Source organism: Notamacropus eugenii, chromosome 3, assembly GCF_028372415.1.
Source record: "Notamacropus eugenii isolate mMacEug1 chromosome 3, mMacEug1.pri_v2, whole genome shotgun sequence".
Taxonomy (NCBI): domain Eukaryota; kingdom Metazoa; phylum Chordata; class Mammalia; order Diprotodontia; family Macropodidae; genus Notamacropus; species Notamacropus eugenii.
The window spans coordinates 198,863,655-198,888,465 of NC_092874.1; the positions used below are offsets into that span (position 1 = coordinate 198,863,655).

At 36.7% G+C, this 24,811-nt stretch overlaps 1 protein-coding gene across 2 annotated transcripts in view; it reads left to right on the forward strand.

Moving 5' to 3' along the window:
- LRP6 (LDL receptor related protein 6) overlaps positions 1–24,811 on the forward strand; it is a 143,536-nt gene that overhangs the window by 88,166 nt on the left and 30,559 nt on the right. For both annotated transcript variants that reach the window (XM_072653926.1, XM_072653927.1), the window contains exons 8-15: positions 5,381–5,597; positions 6,121–6,410; positions 8,929–9,155; positions 11,033–11,217; positions 12,371–12,697; positions 17,835–18,037; positions 19,306–19,517; positions 22,773–22,963. In XM_072653926.1, coding sequence (XP_072510027.1) covers positions 5,381–5,597; positions 6,121–6,410; positions 8,929–9,155; positions 11,033–11,217; positions 12,371–12,697; positions 17,835–18,037; positions 19,306–19,517; positions 22,773–22,963 — 1,852 coding nt within the window. The remainder of the gene's footprint in view (positions 1–5,380; positions 5,598–6,120; positions 6,411–8,928; positions 9,156–11,032; positions 11,218–12,370; positions 12,698–17,834; positions 18,038–19,305; positions 19,518–22,772; positions 22,964–24,811) is intronic.

Below are 24,811 nucleotides of genomic sequence, written 5' to 3' on the forward strand. Positions count from 1 at the left end.
TTAAGATGTTAGTGATTCAGGACTAACATGAGGAGAGATGTGCCCCCACCTGGGGTCCTGGCACACACTACTTCAACCTTTTCTTAGGCACTCTAAAAATGTTCATAGGGCAATAGGTCTATAACAGCAAAAAAATTCCTTCCCATTGTGTACACAGTAAACTCCACATTCTTTTAATAAAATCATCCCTCTAATTGGTCAAGCCACCTTTACTTCTCTATGTCTCAGTTTCCATATTTATAAAATAAAATTATACTAGATAATCTTGTATGTCCCTGCTAGTGCTGAACTACTGTGGTCATGGATCTTTTTTTAGTCTTGTGCTCTAACACTCTTTCAAACCCTGTTTCAGCAAGATCCACTTCATAATTTTCCTGTATGAAGTCATTCCTGATGATTAAAACTCAGAGGAGTCCCTCTACCTTTGAATCCCTGTAGTACTCAAAGTCTGCCTCTTTTCATTCTTTCCTATCAGATGAAGCTAGGAATAATCTCTATTGCTTCCAAATTCCTGAAGTGCTTATTATGTAGTACTCATGTAGTGCCTTATGTTGTAGAGTTTCTTTCATGTGTGTTAAGTGTATATGTCTTAACATTCCAATTGAATTTTAACAACCTGAAGGTAGAGTTCATGGCCCGCTTAGTTTTTCTCCCAGGCTCTAGCACAGCATTTTGAATGTATTCTCCTGAAATGCCTACCCCATAATCCCATCCTGTCCCTGCCCATGAAACTCTCTCAACTCTGGCTGGAAAAGATCTTTCCTTCCTTAATCTTGTATTCATTGCTTTAACTTCTCTTACATACTTATTATCCTGTTCTTTTTTTTATATTACGTAATTTACTGTATCTTAACCTTCTCCATGTTGAATTACTGGTATATTAGTACCTAGTACAGTGCTTTGCCTGTAGCAGGTTCTTATTAAATGAATTTAATTCAGTAGTGCTGAATTGAATATTGAACCAAATTTGTTGACTGAAGAACAAAATTAAAAACAATTTGCACTTCTAATGGTTGTTTCCTTTTATGCCATTTTCCAGCTTATTATAGTATAGATAAGCTACTTAGAAAATGTCTTATTGTGGAATTTTAGAGTTAAAAATGATTACATGGAAATCATCTAGCCTAACTCTCTCATTTTATAGATGAGGGAACTGTAACCCAGATAGGTTGAGTTGTGTAACTGAAGTCACAGAGCTGGCTAATGATATTTCTGGCAATAGAATCCATCTCTGGACTCCTATTCAAGAGGGCTCTCTACTGTGCCAAGTTGAGATACCCAAATGCCAATATAGAAGTGCTCCTGGTCTTTTATTTCCATGCTTTCATCTAGCTACATTTTATGATTTTTCATATTTTGCCATATGATTAACATTTTATTTATCAAAGGTAATGAAATTAAATCTGTTTTAGGGAAGTAAGGGTACTTAAATTTCAGAACTGAGCATTTCAGTAAACTGATGTTAGGACCTTTTTTCTGTCTAGGAGAGGAGGCTACTTTCACTTCTGAAGTTTTAATTGCTTTTGAAGAAGCAGTCAGTATTGCTTAATAGAAAGTGTAGGCATGGGACAATGGCAACAGGGTTGGACTTGTCTATGCCTGTTTGTAATCCAGCTACTGAGAAACTGAGGTTGGTTGGTCAGTTGAGCTCTGGAGTTCTGAGCTTCAATAGAGCTAAAGCTGTTTGGATATCTGCACTAATTCTGGCACCAATATGGTGAGCCTTCAGGGTGGGTTGGGGTGGAGGTGGGAGCGTTCTGTCAAAGGAGGGGTGAAACAGCAGGTCTCAAAGCTCTGGGTTGATCAATAGTGGAATCAAGGCCACGAGTGACTGCTGTATTTCTCTCCCCCTATGTCCCTCAAAAAAAAAAGTAGTGTATTAAAATATAAAGGAGCCCATATTTCCCACAGTCCAGCAAAGCTCTAAAATTGGACCAGAAAAAAATAATAAACAAAATCAGCTGTGTATTTCTGTAGTCTAAGAGTGCATAAAAATCTGTTAGAATTCTGTGGGAACTGGCAGTGCAGATAAACCAGAGTAACTAGAAATTATACAGAGCACCCTCAGAGCATACAGGAAAGGCCTTGAGTGAAGCCCCAAGGCAAGAAAAGAAAGAGAAAGGCCCCAGGCAGAATCCAGCTATGGGCTGACCTGGGAATCCTTTAGCACTTGGAGAAAAAAATTTCAATAGTAGAGTAGTTCCAGAGTCATGGCCTTAAACAATAACCAGGAAGTAACCAGGGTCTGAACCACAAGGCCACACTGGTAATGTCTAAGGCCAGATTAGAACTCAGGTTTTCCTGATTCCAAGTTTACACTCTATCCACCTTGCTGCTTCAAGTCACTGGGAGCCCGATTGTGGAGAGCTTTAAATGCCAGGGTGAGGATTTTGTAATTCATCTTAGAGGCAATAGGACACCACCAAAAATTTTTGTGTGGAGGATGAATTGGCAAGAAATTGAATTGAGCAAATATTTCTTAAGTGCTGGGAATAGAAATAAGAAAAAAGAAAGTCTCTGCCCTCAAAGAATTTATAATCTAACGGTGGAAGACAGCACATAAGGGCGAGGGGGCACGGGCGCACCATAGGGTGATAGTGAGAGGACATGACATTCCATGGAGTTAAAATAAAGCAGAGTTGCTGATGGAAAATGGAGGAGTGAGACTGGAAGGAGAGAGACTGATTAAGAGATTTAAGAGAGTTCTAAGTATATTTAGCATATGAGAGTGCTGGATTGCAACAACCTGGTTTCTAGTCCTTTGGTAGGCATTTATTAGCTACCAGATCGCTTTATCCTGGCAGAGCACTTAGTTTCTCTGAACTTCAGTTTTTATAAAAGGATCATAACAACATCTATTTCATAGGGTTTTCCCGATGATCTCTTTTATGGGTAGATGGGTTCTAAGAGCTGATTTTTTTTTTTTGATATAGAAAACTCCAGGTGACAAATAGCTTCTCTGAATACAGATAGTCAGAAGTTCTCTAACAGAATAGTTTTTTTTTAGAGTTGTCTGGGGCAGTGAAATTTTTAGTGACTTGGCTGGGCTAAATGAGATAATATATAGTGCTAAACATTATATAAATATCAACTGTTATTATTAGTCTAGCTGAGAGGTGAAGAGGACCTGAACAAAGGTTGACTTTCTGATTGGAGAGAAGGGGACAAATAGTTATTTTTTGGGGGGTGTGGAATTAATAGAACTTATTGGATGTGAAAGGTGATGGAGAGGGAAATCTTCTTTATTGATACGTACTTGAATTACTGTAATATAAAGGTGTGTATGTATTTAGAAATACAGAGCAATATAATACAGAACAGTATATGATAAAAGCCCAAGATGGGGTGCAGACAGAATCCTTTTTGGTATCTAAGGAGGAAAAGATTATCATTGATTGACGAAGGCTTTAAAGGTTGTAATAGGCTTAAAATATTGACAGAATTTCAGTAGAAGAAAGATGAAAGGCTAAGGTGTTCCAAGCATGAGCAAAGGAGAATATGAAATGTCTATAGAGCATGGCAAGAATTCCAGTTTCGTTGGAGTAGAGTTTATGGGGGGAGTAGTTTTAAGATATAGCTGGAAAGGTGAGATTGTCCATTTTATAGGAGGATCTTGAATGCTCGGGAGTTTGATGTTTTCTCTCTTGGCACTAACAAACCATTGAAAACTTTTGGATACAGAATGTGTGAGAAAGGGGGAGGGATGGAATTTAGAACACAAAACAAAAATGTTTTTAAAAAAATACAGAATTCTGGTGAAAGTGGGCTCAAGCTTACGTGGCAAAGGAGTAATCCACAGTTCCTGGATGTCCCTTTGCTGGAGCCCTCCAGATTCCCTTAGTAGTGGTATAAATGCCCTACTGGGTACTTTGTAGAGATTTGAATCTGCACCCGTTCTGTCCTTGGTGCCAAGGGAGACACTGTTGTTACTTGTTCTGGTTATGCAATTATGGGAAGATGGAAAGTCCAGGGTCCTTCTTCAGAGTTTACAAGATGTTTTTCTGACCGTGCAGTGGAGGAAGAGGTAGGAAGCAGAAAGCCAAGGCACTAGATGACACAATGGATAGGGTGCTGGGCCTGTAGACAGGAAGACCTGAGTGACCCTGGGCAAGTCATTTCCCTCTCTTTACTTCAATTTCCTTAACTATAGAAATGAGAATAATAACAGCACCCACTTTTCATGATTGTTGTGAGGATTAAATGAGATAATATTTGTAAAGCACTTAGCACAGTACCTGGCATGTTATTGTTATATAAGGGTTATGTGTTATATGTTATATTATATAAATGCTTATTCTCTTCCCTTCCCCCGTCCCCAAGCAGTTTTTTCTCTTAAGGTTTAGCTAGAATGCTCTCTACTGCCAGGCACTCAAATCTTTGGTTCCATCTGCTCTCTGCTGACTCATAGGGGCCCCAGAAGTTGTGATCAGATTCCTTAACCAGTATGAAAAATCATTTTGTTCCATCTAGGGAGATGACCAGACCTTTATACCTATCAATCTGCAAGTATTTATTAGGTACTTGCTGTATAACAGATGTTATGTAGGCCTTGGGGATAAAAATACAAAGAATAAAACAGTCTCCACTCCCATGGAAATTATGTTTTAATGGGGGAGATACCAAGTATATGCAGAAAGGTGTACAGCATAAGTATAAAGTTAGTAAATACATATACACATGCAAAGTGATTAAATATGAGGTAGTGTGGGGGAGGGAGGCATCATCAGAAAGATGGTCCCTAATCTGCTTCATAAAGGCAGAGAGGGGCTAAGTGAATGAATACATTCCAGGCATGTAACAGGCAATGTGGAAGACCACAGACTGGAGATATGGAGTGTAACGGAGAAGGCCAGTTTGGTGAGATCTCAAGAGTATTGGAGGGAGAATAATATCCAGTGAGACTGAAAAGATAAATTGGGGCCAGGTTGTATAGAACTTTAGGAGCTAAATCAGAGAGTTTATATGTTATCTCAGTGGCATTAAGAAGCCACTGGAGTTGGTTAAGTTTAGGTAATTCACATGGTCAGATATTTGTTGAAGAAAAATTGCTATGGAGTGGATTTGATTTGCTCCAGTAACTCCTACCCTCAAATTTTAATGAAAGAAAAGAAAAAGAAATGGGTAGAGAACCTGCAACGTTTTATGGTTTGTATTGATGCCTCTTCAGATTCCTTCCAGCTTAGTCAAGTAGTTGGCTAGGGAAGAGATGGAGAGGAGTATTTGAAGAAGGAAAAGGTCTATAATAGCTGCTCTGGGAATTAAGAACAGGGAATCAAGCACAGATTAAAAATAAAATCTGAACTAGGTTATTTTACTTATATTACATTACATACACTCTACAAGTTTATAACTTTCTCTCCCTCTCACTGCCAATCCAAAGGTTATGAATGCAGATGGTACTGGAAGAAGAGTGTTGGTAGAAGACAAGATTCCTCATATTTTTGGGTTCACGTTGCTTGGAGACTACGTCTATTGGACTGACTGGCAAAGACGTAGTATTGAACGGGTGCACAAACGAAGTGCTGAAAGGGAAATCATCATAGACCAGCTGCCTGATCTTATGGGCCTAAAAGCCACAAATGTTCATCGAATCATTGGTGAGTAGGTAAAAATTTAACCTGTTTGGAAATAGAGGGAGAAAGAAGGGAAGAGAGATGAGTAATAGGCAGAAATTTACAGAACAACTTTTTTGAATAGTTGAAGAAGATGATTAGTATGTTCTGGCACTTTCAAATTTTCCCCAAGGGCAGAATGGGGGGGGAAACCTTAAGGAATTTGGTAATATAGACATAATCTGTTGCCCTTTTAATGGGGCTTAATACTCTGGCTACAAAATTTGCATTTTGGTGGTTTTGTTTTAGAGGAACACCTCCCTACTAAAAACACTCAGTATTATGCAGAAAAATTTCACTTATTTGGAACTTAACCATGGGTGAGAAGGAAAGAATTTTATAATGAAGTTTTATTTCTCTCCAAGTCTATGAATACTGCTTGTCTGGGCATGGAAGAGAGTACACATATGGCTTTGTTCACTAGATATTTAGCAATCTAAAAATGACTGGCACCAAAAACCATATTGCTTTGTGTCTGTGTTTTTTCCTCTGTCTTTCAATAATTTAGGTTCCAACCCATGTGCTAATGAAAATGGGGGATGTAGCCATCTTTGCCTCTATAGACCTCAGGGACTCCGCTGTGCCTGCCCCATTGGCTTTGAGCTTATCAGTGACATGAAGACTTGCATAGTTCCAGAAGCTTTCCTCTTGTTTTCTCGGAGAGCAGACATAAGGCGTATCTCTTTGGAAACAAACAACAACAATGTGGCCATCCCTCTTACTGGTGTGAAAGAAGCTTCTGCTTTAGATTTTGATGTAACAGACAATCGTATTTACTGGACTGATATTTCTCTGAAGGTAAAGTGGGTTAGAAGGTCTAAAGCTGGAATATATGGAATGAAAAGAGTATTTTTACGTTTGATTTTAGGGTTAAAAATTATCTTATAAACAGATCGTTTGGTTCAACACTTAAGTTTCAGAATTTTTTATCTCTACAATGTGTTGTTCCTTGTATTTTTGTTCAAAAACTTTGATTTATGAGTAGCCTTGTCTCTTGTTTGAGGAAGCTTCCTAGAAGTTGAATGAAGATAATAGAAACTACCTGTTCATTCTCTCTTGAAATGATGAAGACAGTGATAGAGGAAAGAATTTTGAGAAAAAAATGAAATGTTTATTTTGGGCCCTTTAAGGTCATTTTATTGGTTTAGGTATATATATATATATATATATATATATATATATATATATATATATATATATATATATAGTCTATAAAACTAGTTTTATTGACAAAATTTCAGTTGTTTAATTGTAGCTGTGAAAGGGAAAGAAAAGGAGAAAACAGATATATTTCCTTCCACAAATTTTTGGGGAACATGCTCTCCTCTTTAGATTGTCACTAAAAGTATTATTGTCTCTGGCCCTTCACACCTCTTTCTCCTTGTATACTGGTATCTTTTGTTTCAGTGACTCCAAAGAGTCCAGAGGTTCTTTGGCATGGTAGATATCATTCTGCCAACCATAAAATCCTAGGAGTAGATAATGAATAAACACTGTGCCTTCCTTCATATTACTTTCCTTTCTTCTCTTTTCACTGTTTCCTTTTTTCCATCTCCTTTGTCTATCACGCTGACCTGCCAATAGTGCTCATAGACGTTAGGCCATAGGATTCAGTGGAAAAAGTTGGCTGAATTTGGAGTCAGAAGATACTGATGTAGATTCTGTCTGTATCACTTACCATCTGTGTGACTGTGAGCCTAAACCTCTTTGGTCCTGAGTTTTCCTCATTTGTAAAATGAGCCAACTCCATTTGATGGTTACTAAGGTCCCTTCCAGCTCTCAGTCTGTGGTCCCTGTGACCTCTGACTGTCGTACTTAGGGCTTAAGAGTATGCTGAACCCAGGGATAGAGACTACCACTGAGCAGGGTAGTAAGAGTGAGGTGGTCCATGTAGCAGTGTCAGATGTACCTGTGGTGTTGTGGAAAGAACCATTGAAATGGGGTTTGACACCTAACTCTGGTGTTTAATACGTTTCTGACCAAACCCTTTGGGTTTCAATGAACTCTTCTATAGAAAGAGAAGTTTGATTAAGTGATTTTTAAGGTGACTTCCAGCTTTTATGCCCTATGATCCTAGGTAATTTTTGGTTTCCAAAAGTTAAGGGTTAAATATCTCTTTGAGCTTTTTGATCTGGAGTTCCCCCAGGACTCCTATGATTGCTGTATAATTTACTAGCTTTTTTTTTAGCTGCGATGAACATCCTATAGGCAAATTCATATTTTTATTTTTGGTCAGTTATTTTTCATGTACTTAACTTTCCTCTTTCCTAAGTAAAAAATTGAGCATCTTCATAGATTCTGGGCAGAAGTTTAAGGGCTGAGAGAAAGTTTTTTCTGTCTATAGTTGATAAAGAAATTAGGATACATTATTAAATAATCTTAATAAGAGGTTGGGCCAGTAAATTATTTCATGCAGTTTTTTTTAATCCCTCATCAATTGCAGTTATTGGTTTTAAACAGGCTTGATAAAATCATCATTCTACCCTCTTTCTCAAATGGGAGGGAGAAGGAGCTATCATAAAACAATCAGGAAAAGGGTCAGAAAATTTGGAGAGACTTTGCTTCTTTTTGCCAGATGTTTTTGTCTTGTTTCATGAGGGCTTGTTTAAATTATATTGTATTCTGAGTAGCTTATTAATATTTTTATTATGTGATGATAGCTTTCATCAGGGAAGGAATGTAAAGCTGCTCGCTGAATAGATTGTTCATTGTAACCAAATCAATTTCGGGTTTTAAGTAACTCATTGTAGTAACCTGTGCAACTGTTACAATGCAACAATTTAACAGTGACAGGGAATTTAAAGCTACATTAGAAATAGAAGGCAGTGCACACATAGACAAGGTTGGAACAAATAATGAAGACTACTTTGTTTAAAAATATAAATGACCCATCAAATTATCATGATGACACTCTTAAATGTGTTCAAAGAACTGAGTCTGCATTGTAGCCATCCACGCGTATGTTCTCTACTTGATGACCAAGAATATTTGGACATCTTACGTGTTAGTGTGCATTTTGATTCTTGAGAACGCCAGAGTTCTCTCCTGTAAATTGATTGTAAATTCTGAAGGTCACTGTTGTATTTTTAGTGTTTACTAGATCCAGATAAGAATCACGTAAACTTATTTCTGCAATAGAGATTACAAAATATTATGAAATATTTTCACTGCTTATGAACTATATAGCATTTAGTTTTGCTTTTGCTTTAAAAAAAATACCCTCTCCCCCAAGCTCCCTCTTAATTATTCTTCTGAATTATGTTTTGTTTGTAAAACTTATTATTTTCATGTTTTATGTGTCTCTGTGTTTCTGTAGACTATCAGCAGAGCATTTATGAATGGCAGTTCACTGGAGCATGTGGTGGAATTTGGCTTGGATTATCCAGAAGGCATGGCTGTAGATTGGCTAGGAAAGAATTTATACTGGGCAGACACTGGAACAAATCGTATTGAAGTATCAAAGCTGGATGGGCAGCATCGTCAGGTTCTGGTCTGGAAGGACCTAGATAGCCCCAGAGCTCTTGCATTAGACCCTGCTGAAGGGTAAACTTAATTTTACCTTGTAGTTTTTGTAGCTAAACAAAATTGTTTTCTGAAAGCATAAGAGGCTGGCGTTGATAAGCCTCGAATACATAATTTGGGAGGGCAGTATGGTTAATTAAGGGCAGAATCTTGATATCCTGAGAAATATTTAAGGAAATGAAAGGAAAATCTTTATTTTAAAGCCATTAATTCAGTTGCCAATGTTAGAATGGATAATAATGGGCTGAGTGTACCTTTGCATTGTGTGTAAGAGAAGAGAGAGACTACTTAAGCAAATTGATAGGGTAAATAAGCTTAGCATAATGATTATATACCTAAAATGAATTATTTAAAATACTTTGGAATCATATGCTTACACATCAAAAAGTTGTGATCATTTCAAATTCTATTAAGAAATTAAGACCTCAAATTAGACACCATTTGTACTCCAAAGCAATAAAACTGCATTGAAAAAATTGACATGCTCTACATTTTAGGCTTTTGACTGATTAATACTGTGTATATTTAATCCATATTAGTGAGGTTTTATTACCACAAAGTCAAAGAAACATATATTACAGTGAAATCTTCTCATTAATGAGGTAGCCTCTGGCGTTATAGACTGTAGCAGTAATTCTCAAAGTAGGGTCCAGGGACCTCTAGGGGTCCATGAGGTTAAAACTATTTTCATAATGATACTGAGATGTTTAAAGTTCTAAAATTGTACATATCGAGAGATATAACCCACTTAAACAAAAGTTCTTAGAAGAGGTACTCAGAAATTTTTAGAAGTGTAAAGGAGGCTCCAGACAAAAAGTTTGAGAACCATTGGATTATAGGTATTATTCTAGGAAAGATTTACTATGATGTGATTTTCTTAAAAAAAAAAAAAAAAAGTCACCAGCTGGGGAAACTCAAAATTAGGAATGGAAATGTATTTGATAAAATTCAAATGTTTAGATAACAGCAAATATATCTACCATATTTGAGATTATAGTAGATGACTTCATATTACTTAGCCTCCTCCCTGATTAGTTGTCGAATTAATTAAGCCATACAGAGTCAGCATTCTTGATGATATCATGTGGATATCATATTGCCTCCTAGCATTAACAGACAAATTTAGGATTTATCACCAAGAATACTGGTATGAGTCACTACTAGCACATATCAGATTTGTTTCACACACCAGGAACAAAATACATATTTCATTGGTGTGCCTACCCTGCTCATGAACCAACTAATAGCTGAATTTTCATTCCATCTTTTCTTAATAACAGAGTATCAGAATCAGTTCAGTTAATAATTTTCCCCTGTCAATTCCTTGAAGTGAGCAGAGAAGAAAAAATACACTGTAGGTATTGAGATGCCATAGTGCACTTCCTGTAATAGAAGTATAGGAACAATAACACTTAGAAATATAAGACAAATCTAGAGAACATAAGAGAATTAGTATAATGCTTTAATTTCTTAAAATTCTTTAATCATCTTGCTCACTTTTGAACTTTTTATACTGAATTGGGTTTTTTTATTTTTTTATGAATAAGGTCAGGTTTTAACCTACTACTATTCTATTAATTATTAGCTTTGCCAATAGAGCTATATTATACACCAAGTACTGTAGTAGGAAATGTTTGGTGGGGCTCCAGTTCTGAGGCTTTGGATGAAACAAGTGCTATTGGAAATGTTATAAGAAGAGCTGACTTCCCTTCTAGCACTTAAGGAAATAATATTTAGTTGAGGGTGCTATAAAGTAAATGAAGCATTTATTTGTAGCCATTATTTTTGTCTTTCCCCATGTTGTCTTGCTCAGGTTCTTAAAGTTTGCATAGTTATTTATGTCATTTCCTTTTACCTACATGATCAAAAATGCAAAATAATGGGTATTTTGAATTTAGGTTTATGTATTGGACTGAGTGGGGTGGAAAACCTAAGATAGATAGAGCTGCCATGGATGGAAGTGAACGTACTACATTAGTTCCAAATGTTGGACGGGCAAATGGCTTAACTATTGATTATGCTAAAAGAAGACTCTACTGGACAGACCTGGATACCAACTTAATAGAATCTTCAAATATGCTAGGTAAGATATAAATCTGTTCATTCAAATGGAGACATTCAAGAGGTAGGTTATTGTTGATGTTTTGAATATAAAGTTAAGTTGATGGTTGTAAGTTCTATTTATGACACGTGTATGTAATATGTATATGTTATATGTAGATTTGCTGCTATATATGAGCAAGCAAGATTTGTAGCTGAACTTCCAAGGTAACCCTAAAATAACCTCTTTAACCTGGATCAGGGTGAGGATATATACTGTCAGTTTCTTGTTCTAGGTAATCTTCTCTTTGGATTCCGTTTCTTGGTCCCATTTATAGTGTTCTTTTAATCTCTGTTGTTAGGAGGAATTTTTTTTTTAAGTAGGCATGAGGAAGGGTAAAAAGCAGAAGCCTGTGGTATAAAAAGAGGTACTCTTCCAGAATTGTCCTGTGATGATGGTAATTATGATGATGATAATGATGCTTATGTAATACTTAAGGTTTGCAGGGCACTTCACAAATATCTCATTTTGAAGAAGATAAGATGAAACATTATTTAGATGTAGGAAAACTGAGAACATAAGTTTTCTTTTCTCTTTCTATATAAACTGTTTTGAAGTCAAAATTTGAAGTTGTGGTCCCTTATATAAAGTCCAGTGACAATCACTTACTTAGGTCAGATACCACCAACAAAAATCTGATGGGATTGTCCACGTTCTTTTATTATAAAGGAATTTTATTGTACTTAAGATTGTTTGAAAAAAAAGTTAACTAAGAGCTAGGACTGGTAAATATTTGTCCTACAAACCTTTTAGTGACTGTGTAATTTATTTTAATAGAAGTTAACCTGTAGATATTACTAAAGTTACCTGTAATAGTAACTACCAGAAGAGTGCTAGAAGCCTTTGTGTTTATTAGAAAGAATTAATAATTCTATCAAAATATGTATCCAGAAGTTGAAACAAATTACTACCTCAGCAGAAATGTTAGTCTGAGACACAGGGTCAGAATCCAGATGAGTTGACTGCAGAGATTAGACTGGTTTTAGGATTATTTTCAAAATAATTACACTCTTCATAACTGCCTACAAATATAATTTTTTTACATATTACAAATTGTTTTTGTTCTGCCAGGAAGACATTTCTATTCCCATATTTCATCCCTCTTCTTACCTCCCTGTTGCCTTTCTGAAAACAGGCCTGAACCGTGAAGTTATAGCAGATGACTTGCCTCATCCTTTTGGCTTGACTCAGTACCAGGATTACATATACTGGACAGATTGGAGCCGACGTAGCATTGAACGTGCCAATAAAACCAGTGGCCAAAACCGAACCATCATACAGGGTCATTTGGATTATGTGATGGACATCCTTGTCTTTCACTCCTCTCGGCAGGCAGGATGGAATGAATGTGCTTCCAGCAATGGGCACTGTTCCCATCTCTGCTTGGCTGTGCCAATTGGTGGTTTTGTTTGTGGATGTCCAGCCCACTACTCACTGAATACTGACAACAGGACTTGCAGTGGTAAGCTATAATTCCCCATGAACAAGTTAGAATTTGAGGAAAAAGCAGAGTTGGGAACATTATGCCCATTCTTTCTGGAGTCAAAAATGTGGCAGACCAAAGGTGATATTTACTGGAAAGACAGAGGGTTAGTTAAAAAAAAAAAACAAACAACCTCAATTTTTTTTAATTTCTGTTTTCTTGGTGATAGTAATGTAAGATGATGTGGCAAAATATCAACTCTTTTCAATTTGAAATAATTGTTTAATTAAATGTTTAAATAATTAAAATGTGTTAGACCCCAAGTGAGACAAAGTAAATATATGCAATTTTTATTTTTTTTTCTAATGGAAATGAAAGAGGCACAGATGTTACAAAATCAGTAGTCAGATGACAAATCTTTCTGTCTAACCTTAAAAACAATCATGCACATAGAACCACCACCTTCATACCTTCTCATGCATAGGGGAATAGTGATCAGATCTGGGATATAGGAAGAAGTAGATATTGAATGGGAGAAAGTTGGTAGATGTACCAAAGAGAATGGGATCACAGAAATATTAGATTAAATTAATTCTATGGAACTAGTTCAGTGTATTCCTTTGAAAGAATCGAATGACTAAGTTGTTTTTTAATCCTAAAAGAAGTAGACATTTCCCCTCTTATTATAGTGGGACTATAGAACAGAAAGTCCAAAAGAAGAATGTATTTTTCATTTTCTTTGCCTAGCACTGACTTGACTACTAAAATAACATCATGTTGTAGAAATTGCCTTTATATACTGTAGGTAGATAAAAGCTTATCATAGCGTCCATAGAATCATAGGATCGCAAGAGCAGGAATGCATTTTCAAGGTCATGTCATCCAAACTAAACATAAACTAGAATCCCCTCTATAATGTTCCCAAATAAGTGCTTACCTAGACTTTGCTTGAAAAATTTGGACAAAGGAGATCCTATTGCCTCTTGAAGCAGCTCATGCCATTTGGATATATATGTTCATGCTTTGTTGCCGAAGAAGACCATGCCATCAGAGAAATGATGACATGACTTGCACTTGACTTTGTTTTATGTGAGGGAGGGCTGTGCAGGTCACCAACCTCACTTCTTCTCCAGAGCCATCTGAATCCAGTGACCAGATATTCATCAGGATGACTGGAGATGATCTAGGATGAGGCAGCTAGGGTTAAGTGACTTGGCCAAGGTCACACAGCTAGTGAATGTCAAGTGTCTGAGGTGAGATTTGAACTCAGGTCCTCCTGACTCCTGCACTGGTGCTCTATCCACTGCATCACCTAGCTACCCTTGCCATTTGGATAGCTCAGACCTAAATCTGTGTGTTAGCACACACTTATGTACGCTTTTTCATTTCAGTCACCTGTCTGTACTTTTCACCTATTTTGCTAATTTTATCCCTTGAGGCCAAAGTTGATGAGATTAGTTCTTCATCCACAAGATGTGATAGCCTGTTAGGTACTGGAAGAAATCTTCCCCCAACCCATCTTTAAGCTCCTCTTCCCATTTCCTTAGTCCAGTCATTTCTTTTTTTAGTTCAAATAATTATGGGTCCTTCAACTGAATTTCATATTAGCAGAATCTTGAGGCTCCTTATTATCTTAGTTGCCTTTTTTGAGGATTCTAACTTATCAGGACCCTTCCTTAAATATGGTGTCCAGAATTTAGTATGGTATTCATGGTATAAGAAATGTAAAGTGGTACAATCTTCCCTTATTCCTGAAATCTATATATCTCAGTGTAGCCCAAGATTACAGAAGGAAAGGGAATAAGTATTTATATAATGCCTACCATGTGCCAGGCACTGTGCTAAATGCTTTACACTTGATCTTCAAAAAGCGCTGTGACATAGATGCTGGTATTGTCCCCATTTTACACTTGAGGCAACTGAGGCAAATAGATTAATTGATTTGTGCAGGGTCCCACAAGAAATCTATCTCAGGCCAAATTTGAATTCAGGTCTTCCTGGCTCCAAGTCCCATCTTCTGCACCACCAGCTACCTACTCTAGGGTTTTTGGCTGCCATAGAGCACTGTTGATTCATATTCAACTTGCAGTCCACTAAAACCTACAGACATTTTTAGATTAACTGCTGTCTTAGAGTTGGAATGAGAGGATGTTGAGTTGGATCTGGATCTTGGCACTTAGTTCTTATGTGAGCTTGGGCAAGTTTCCCACTTTTCATCAAGTCTCGACTCATATCCCACCTTCTGCAAAAGGTCTTTCATGGTCCCCTCAGCTATTTTCCCTTTTCACATTACCTTCCCTCTACTCATGCATATATCTCATATGTACCTAGCTATTTACATGTTGTCTCTCCAGTAGAATTAAGGCTATTTGGAGACTGTTCTTTGCCTTTCTTTGTACCCCCAGTGCTTAAAAGAGTTCCTTACATGAAGTGTACTATAATTGCCTACATAGAACATTTAGTTTGAAAAATCTAAGAGATAGTGAGAGATATGTAACCATAGCTCAGGAGAGAGACTAGGACTAGACATATAGATCTGTATAAATTAGTATAGAGATAATAAATTGAACCTGTGGGAGCTGATGAGATCATCAACCAAGATGGGGTAGCTCAAAAAGAGAAGAAGACTTAGAGAAAAACTTGGGGGTGGGGGAAATACCCATACCTAATGGGCATGACATGGCTGTAAAATCAGGAGACTGAGATAAGAAGCCCAGACAGCAATCAAGAGATAACGTCGTCATGAAAACTTAAAGAGGGGATTTTCAGGAAGAAGAAGGTGATCATTGTTGCTGGGAGAGATCAAGAGCAGTGAGGATTGAGAGATGGCAGTTTCTCATATAGCAATGAGTTGGCAATTGAGTGATCAGTGGTAACTTTGGAGAGAGTAATTTCAGTTGCATATTGAAATCAGAAGCCAGATTGATGGAGGGTGTGGAGAGGGGAGGTGAGAGCTTTAGAAGGGAATGTAGATGAACTTTTCTCAAGTTTAGCCACAAAGGGCAAAGAGGTATAGGAAAAGAGCTTTTCAAAGATGGTAATATCAAGTGAGAGCTTTTTGAAGATATTGGAAACATGAGCATGTTTTTAGATGGTAGGGTAGGAACTAATAGAAGAAGAAAAGTAGAAGATGAGAAAGAGGAAGGACAGTGGAAGCAACTTGCTAGAAATATTGAGAGGGTAGATGGGGTCAAGGGTGAATAAGGAAGACTTGGCTTTGGGAAGGAGAAGGGTCACTTTTTTGAAGTGGGTAAAGGTGGAGATAGTAGGTAAATGTCTTGAGAGACCTGGAATGTTTTAGCACTATCGCAGAATTTCTTACTATGTTTTTTACTGAATGGCTTTAAAATACACATTCTTTCAAAAAATTGTTTTATGCAATGTTTTGCATAAAACTTAGTTTTATGCAAAAAGGAGTTTACATCAGACTTCCCCTATTATCTCTCATTCTTTTCTGTGTTCTTCACATTGCTTTGTGCATAGTTGAATCTTACTCCCAGGGTTGTGAGGATCAAATGAGATAGCCATCGCAATACTCTTAGCATGGTGCCTGACACATACTAAGCATGATATAAATGCTGATAATTAATAGTAATGTAATTTCTTGGTAGGAATGTATTTCAGTTGTTGCCCCAAGAGACTAGGATGCTACCTCTGAGGCTGACAGAATATTTAATAGTCCTGTCTGTGATTGTCTCTGAGTGTTTTCTTATTTGAAGACCTTCATTTGAAAACCCTTAGACTTTTACAGTCTGAGAGTTATGTGGACCTTTGAATTCATTTAGGCTTCTTTACCTCAACTTCTTAAGAAAATAATACTATTGGTAGAGACTCATTTCATATTTTTCAAGATCTTTTAAAAAAGAAAGTGGGAAACTTGTCATTTGCTGCAATCTAGTCATTGATCTTACCTCCATAGTATATGATTTTTTTTAAATTGCCAAAAGAAATTAAATCAATGTGTAGTGAACACCAAATAAAAGAAAAGTGGACTTCATTAGTCTGGGGAATTCTATGAAGATTCAGATAAACTAAAGGTATATAGAAGGTAAAGGAAAAATAGTGCAGTAAAGAAATCAGTATGAACAGTTATTTCTGTGTTACCTTTCAATGTTGAAGTCAGAACCTGAACACTGACCTGTTATTAGAGAACATTTACTTCACCCTAGTTTTAGATAAAAAAATCGAGGAAGGCAGGAAAAATAATGTGCTATGCCTGAGGTCACAGAATTTGTTAGTAGCAGATTATGACATGGAACTTGGGTTTAATTTGTGTTTGCTTCAATTTAATTCAAATTAATATTTTTAAAATGCTGCTTTATATTAGAAATGAAAAACCGCTTATTCTCAAAGCACAGTCTAATAGAGGGAATAGGACTCAAATAAATAAACATTATATGAATCTGAATATGATAAGGGAAAATCTTTTCCAGTGCCAGATACATTTCATTGCCCCTGTGGAAAACCAGAGAAAGACAGAGGAAGGAGCTAGAAGAAGGATTATATCCACATCTTGAAGAAGGATTTCATCCCATTTCACCATAGACTAGATTTTCCTGAGAAAGATGAGGTGAAAGATACCCCTACTCCTCCAAGAAATAGACACTCAAAATAACTGAACATCAGATACTGTTGTTGGGGTGGCAAAATATTAAAAACGATTTAGAGGCAGAATACAATTATTCATTTTTCATTTTTTTATTAGTATTTTTTTCTTTATAACTTGGAGTTAAATGACTTGCCTAACTTTATGGCAGAACCAGAAATAGAACTTGAGAATCTTGTCTTTCAGTTTAATTATCTCTACACTTTTTGTTACATATTGACAAACCTCCATCCACTTAAAATGATCCCAGATCTCATAAAGAAGTAAAAAATTTGTGATTTTTGTTTGAGGTCCTTGTGGGCCTACTTAAGTCTTGATCACACTATGCATTAGCTCTTGAACAAATCCATACTTTGTCTGGCACTTCAACTTTTGTTTCCCCTCCTAGTACACATATAGTGGGAAAAACCCTCAAATCCATTGTATAGCCTTCCTGTCCCCGCTTCCTTTTCTATGTCCTGTAACTGGCCAAAGTTTATATGATACAACGTTTGTAATAGTACTTGTATTGGCCTGATTGTTCCATTGGAATATTATAGAGTTCCTTTTTCATTTTTTTCTTTCTTAAAGCTCCTACCACCTTCCTGCTCTTCAGTCAGAAGAATGCCATTAACCGTATGGTGATTGATGAGCAACAGAGTCCTGATATAATCCTCCCTATCCACAGCCTACGGAATGTCCGAGCCATTGACTATGATCCTTTGGACAAGCAACTTTATTGGATCGACTCACGACAAAATATGATCCGAAAGGCACAGGAAGATGGTAGCCAGGTAATTGAAGAACTTAACTAAAAATTCATAGCCTCCTATAGGCCTGGAATGTCCTATGTCATTGCTATTCCTTGCCATTCCCTAGAAATTCCAGTTGGAATTCTTGGAGCTCTTCCAGGATATCTTTTGGTCCACTTTGGGGTTCTTTCAAGAAAGAATTTCCTACTTTAACCAGACCCACTCACCAAATTGTGCGCTAAAATGACCCCTTCTATTCTCTCCCCTCTCTCCCTTTCCCTACCCTCATATATGTGTGCACGCATATACATACGTATATATTAATTTTTCTTGATTCTTTTTATTTCTTTACTTGACCCAGAAGATGAAAAAGCTCTCCAGCTAAAACTTTTAAAAATGAAAGTACTTAATACAGAGTCCTGCAATCTTGTAAGCTTTTAATAAATGTTTGCTGATGACAGTGATATGGAGGAAGATATGATGAATAGGCATGCCATGCTTATGCAGACCCTTTGCTTTATCTATAAGCATATATATATTTATATGTTTAGATCACTGGCCAAGGCTATAGTGCTGTTATTGATACTAACTAACTTTATGGAGCTTAGGTGACTATATTTATTATCTGTTCACTCAATCATAACTCTGACTGGGAGCAGTATTTTAATGGAGTTGGGCAAAGTCCTTATGGAACCAGAAAGTGGAATGTTTTTAGGGATGAACAAGTTAGGGCTGAGATCATTGAAGGATTTAAACAAGACTTAGGCATTTGGGAAAGGGCTATTAGGGTGTTAGCTAGCAGTCAAAAATTGTAGCAGTATTGTATTTCTCCAGATAGAAGGTTGTAGTTATATAAATCAGTCCTGTGAAGGAGCATTTCAGCTCACTGGCAAAGACTCACATGAAATTCATTCACTCAGGAAACTCTGTACTGCTCAACTTTACAAATACTGCAGTTTTGTGACACTGAATTTTGTATAAATGAATTTAATAGTCCTAGGCTAGGCCTGGCTTTCAAATGGCAGCCTAGCATTTGAAGAATTGCAAATGGGACACTCCTAGCCCTTCCCAAGCTACAGTGCTAAGGAATATCAATAATATCATTATTACTATATTCTCTACTCTGTTGTAACCAGCAGAGAATATCCAGGATTCTTTCAATTGGGTACCCTGGTATAACATTGGTCATTGAAAGAATTAGTTCTTTCTTGGGTTCAGCCATTCATGTAGGTGGCTGAACCTGCCCCAGGGTTGTCTAATTTTCAACCTAATATCATTTGTATATAAGTCTTTTACACTTTCTTCCAAAGGGTCTTACAGTGGTTGTGAGCTCAGTTCCCAATCAGAATCTGGACATGCAGCCCTATGACCTCAGCATTGACATTTATAGCCGTTATATCTACTGGACTTGTGAAGCCACTAATGTTATTAATGTAACAAGGCTGGATGGGAGACCTGTTGGAGTGGTACTCAAGGGAGAGCAAGACCGACCTCGAGCCATCATGGTAAACCCAGAGAAAGGGTACGTTTTGTAAATGGTACATTGGAAATTCAGTGGGAATATTTTCATAGCGGTTTCCAAGAGAGAGTCAAGGACGTAGAAGAGTTTTGAAGTAAACATATTCTAAAAGGGTATATACTTATTTACAGGTACTAAAACTTGGTGATTGGGGAAAAAAGAATTTTTACATGTTTCTTAATTCTTCTAGCTACCATCCTTCTTTGTGTGTGCATGTATGTGAAGGGGGATTATATGATGACAAGACTTAGTGTTCATGTATATTTAAAATTTGGTCTTAATAACCATGCTATAGAATAGTATTCAATATAGCTTAATTCAGAATCTCTTCAGAATTTGTGATGTTCAGATAGACACTAGGTCAGAGTTAATTTTGATCTATGAAAAATAAGTTTGCCAAGCAAGGAAATCCTGTAAACACAGAAGGAATGCTTTAAGTTACCTATTTAAAAGGTTAATTTTTTAAAAATTCCAAACTTAAATAAAACTTTATAGGTTACTGTGAAATTGTATTTGTTACTGTGAAACTATCCTGTTTGTGCGTCCTGAACCTTCCTTCTGCCTTTTGACAAATGTGTGGTTAAACAAAATAAATCTACATGATGAATATGTCCAAAATTGTATGTCTGTATAGCTTGTGTTCATCCCCTCTTTGTCAGGAAATGGGTAATATGCATTGTCAGAAGTCCTTTGGAGACATGGTTGATCATTGCATTGATCAGAGGTCTTAAGTCTTTCACGGGTCTATTTCTAAAGAAAATTCATTACATAAATTACATAAAATTATTTTCCTGATTTTCACTTTACTCTTCACCAATTTGTACTGCCTAGATTCTCTGAAATCCTGAATCATTTCTTAGAGTACAGTAATATTCTAGTACATTTATATACCACAGTTTGTTCAGTGATCCCTCATTGCCTATCTGGCAACCTGAAGTATCCTCTCAGATTCTAGTTATTGTCTTCTCTTTTCCCTCTCTTGTAATTCCTCTTTCAGGGTCAGTAAGTTTATTTTCTTTGTAACTGTTTTCTCCTTTATCCTCCTTTTAACCGCTCCCCCATTCCCACTGGTTGAATTTGATGTATTTCTAAACTGAACTGAGTGTATTTATGTGAATGTGTGGATTTCAGTCTTATTTTGCCCATTTTCGACAGGAGTGAGGTTCATCTTGATGCCTCCTACTGCTACCTTTTCTTCCATATTTGTATATTCTCTTCCTCCATACCTTTGCTATTCTGAGAAATAGCAAGCTTCACCCTCTTCATTCTCGAGTGTATGCTGGTGTGTTCCTTTTATTCTCCCTTCTATTTCCCTTCTTTAAATTCTCAGAGCAGAACCAATCCACCTTCAGTACCTCTATTTTTAAAAGTTAACTTGCTCATTGCCCTTTGAAGACACTAAGGTCCTGAAGGGACACTTTTTTCTTTTCGCTCTTATTAGAATATTGTCACTACATCATCATATGTAGTTGCTCATGTAAATGTTCCTTTGTGCTCTAGGGTTTCTATTTTAGAGTTCTACTCAGTCTTTTATCAGAAATGCTTGCAAGTCTTCTGTTTCATTGAGGTCCTTTTTTCCCCTACAAGATTATCCTCAGCTTTTCAGAATAATGTATTCTTGGTTTTAAGTCTACGTCTTTTGCCATCAGGAATATTGTATTCCAAGATCCCCTGTTGTTTAGCCTGGTCTCCTGTGATCCCACTTGGAGTCCATCTGTTCTTAAACTGCTTCTTCCTGCGTGCTTACAGTATTATTTTTCTTTGATGTTGGAAACTGGATTTTGGCTGTGACATTCCTAAGAGTTTGGGTTTTGGGGTTTTTTTTTTTGTTCCTTTTAGGAGGTAAATTTTCCTATCTTTACTTTGCCCTCTGACTAATAGATCTGGGTTGTTTTCATTCACAGATTCTTCAAATATATTGTCTAGGTTATTTAAAAATTATGCTTTTTCAGAGATTTCAGTGATTCATAAGTTATTTCTCTTTGATCTCTTTCCACATCATTTATTTTTGTTATCAGTTTCCATTTTCTTCTATTTTTTTTTCAGTCTTTTGATTTGGTTTTAATATTCCTTGCTGTCTTATAAAGTCATTGATTTTAGTTTGATCTAGTTTTCAGGGGATCTGTTTTGGTGGGTTTGATTTACCACTTTCTCTTCCAAGCTGCTTATTTTCATTGCTTTACTTTCTTCAAGAGCTATTCTTCCACATACTCATGTTTTTGTAAAATCTGTTTTCTTCCTTTAAATCTCTGCTTGTAGTTGTTACAGAGTTTACTTGCTGCTTTTTTTTGGAGAGCTCTAGATTTAGTAAATTTTTTTTTTACATTGATTGGTGTTCAATTTGCTTTTTCAGCTTTAGTTCCTATGAGGCTTTGTGCCAGGCCTCTGCTATACTTCTGTGGTATTCAACCTTGTGTGGTTTTACTCTTGATTCTTGCACTGATTTTCATCTGCCAAGATTGGGCCCCCTTGGAGCTTTTGAGGTTCAGAGCACTGCCTCTTCAGTACCTTCTGTGGAGAACAGGACATTAGGGACCTCAGTGTCTACTGGCCTGGAGTGTCCTGTCTGGTTGCTGTTCCTTAGGAATTCCCAGGTTGGGGTTCTCAACAGATTGTTCTTGCTGTTGGCCTGTGGACATAGAATCTTACAAGCTAAGCATGTTCTGTCTCAGTCGTACTGTGAGGCTACCTTGTGCTGGTGTGGGCTTGGAAGAGTAACAAAGGGTAGCACTTTTCCTATTGCCTGTGAGCTTCTGGTTGAATTTTTGTGCATTTTCTTTTTCGGGGGGGGGGGGGGGCGGGGGGAAGCAATCAGTGTTAAATAACTTTCCCAGGGTCATACAGCTAATATCTGTGGCTGGATTTGAACTCAGGTCCTCCTGACTCCAGGGCTAGTGCTCTATGCACTGCACCCCCTAGCTGCCCCAATTTTTGTGCATTTTCAAGGTAGAAGATGTAACTTACTAGTTTCTCATTGAATTTTTTTATTATTATTATTAGTATTATTATTATTGAGACTGGGCAGAAAATGATCTTCTGAAGCCTTGGATAGTTGTTTCTATACCTAAAACATTTAGCAAGTTAATTATGAATCTTTAGTAAAGCAGACCTCCTAAGGACATCTCCTGGTTACTAGTATATGTTGAGTTCTATGAAAATAGTAAGAATTCATTGCTTTAAAAAAAAAATTACCATCTCTCATTAGTAGTATTTGGTTGTACTTGTATCAATAACTCTTTTTCCTCTTTCTGCCTTTAGGTATATGTACTTCACCAATCTTCAAGAAAGGTCTCCAAAAATTGAAAGGGCTGCTTTGGATGGGACAGAAAGAGAAGTCCTCTTTTTCAGTGGCTTAAGTAAACCTATAGCTTTAGCCCTTGACAGCCGCTTGGGCAAACTGTTTTGGGCTGATTCAGATCTCCGGAGAATTGAAAGTAGTGACCTCTCAGGTACCCAGAAGCAGCGTTTGGAGAGTCTCTCCACTTCTTTGGGCCCCTTTCTTTTTTTCCTTTCTTAGTTCTTATTTGAAGTGTTAGAGACTTTTAATAAAATAAACATAGTGCTTTACACATAATAAGTGCTTAATAAGTGCTTTATGCATTAGAATAATAACGTGCATTTTACTTTCTGCTGGTCTCTTCTGGCATGTTCCCAATGATATCAGAATCACCTGACTCTTACACATGCAGAATTCACTGTTATTGCTGTTGTCGTGACATGTCAGTTTTGGCCAACATAGCATAATCTTTATTCTTTCATTTCCTTAAAGCCAGACATTTGTTGCTAGGATGCCTCATTCATCTCTACTTTGCCTGATCATTTTTAGGATCTGTTTATAGCTTAGTGTGGATTTGCTACTTTTTAGCTGGAGCCTAGAGTTCATTGACTTCCACCAACTTTTTTTTCTTTGTGGCCATCACTTTATTGCCTTCAGTAAAGAAAGCCCTTAACCAGAGATCTGCCAGCAAGATAACATGGAATTTAGAAAGAAAGAGGTGATGTGATGATATACTTAGAGAATCTTGAGAATCAACTAAAAATTGGTCAGAACAATTAACCAGCATTTCTATATATTACCAACAAAACCCAGCATTAAGAGTTGGAGAAATTCCATTTAAAATAACAGACAATATAAAAATAATTGAGAGTCTACCTGCCAAGACACACCTGGAAACTGTGTAAACACAATTATAGAACACTTAAATTTACTTATTTCATACCATGCCAGTCAAATTACCAAAAAATTATTTTACAGAGTTAGAAAAAAATAACAAAGTTTATCTTGAGAAATAAAAGAGTCAAGAGCGTTTGTGAAAAATATGTGAAGGAAGGTAGCCCACAGTTGCAGATCTCAAACTACACTACAAAGCAGTAATCATCAGAACAGTCTAGTACTGAGTAAGAATAGAGTTGACCAATGAGACAGATGAGGTATGGAATATACAGAAGTAAAATGCCTTAGTAAACTGTTGTTTGATAAGCCTAAAGTTCCAAACTTTTGGGACAAGAATTTGTTATTTAACAAAAACTACCGGGAAAACTGGAAAGCAGTCTGGCAAAAACTAGGCATAGACCAGCATTCCCACCCTATACCACGATAAGCTCTAAATGGGGTACATGATATAGACATAAAGGGTGATAAAAGCAAAGTAGAGAAGCATGGAAAAAAATTCTCTCTCAGATCTGTGAGTACCGGAAGAGTTCGTGACTAAACAAGAGATAGAGAGGTTCTTGAGAGACAAATAGATAATTTTGATTTCATGAAGTTTAAAAGTTCTTGTGCAAATAAAACCAATGCTGCCAGGATTTGAAGGAAAGCAGGAAACTGGGAGAAAAAAAATTTATTGCAAGTTTCTCTGATAAGTATTTCATTTCTCAAGTATATAAAGGAATTTGAGCCAAATTTATAGAAGTAACAGCCATTGCCAAATTGATAAATGGTCAAAGAACATTAACAGATACTTTTCAGAAGAAGGAATCAAAACTATGAATACCTATGAAAAATGCTGTAAATCACTAATAATTAGAGAAATGCAAATTGAAACTATACCACCTCACACCTTTCAAAGTGACTAACATGACAGAAAAGGAAAATGACAAATGCTGCAGGGGATGTAGAATCACAGGGACACTGATGCATGATTGGTGGACTTGTGAACCATTCCAGTAATTCTGGAGAATAATTTGGAGTTTTGGAACCAAAAGAAAAAGGAAATGGACTTATATATACAAAAATATATGTAGCTGCTCTTTTGTGGTGGCAAAGAACTGAAAATGGAGGGAATGCTCATCAGCTG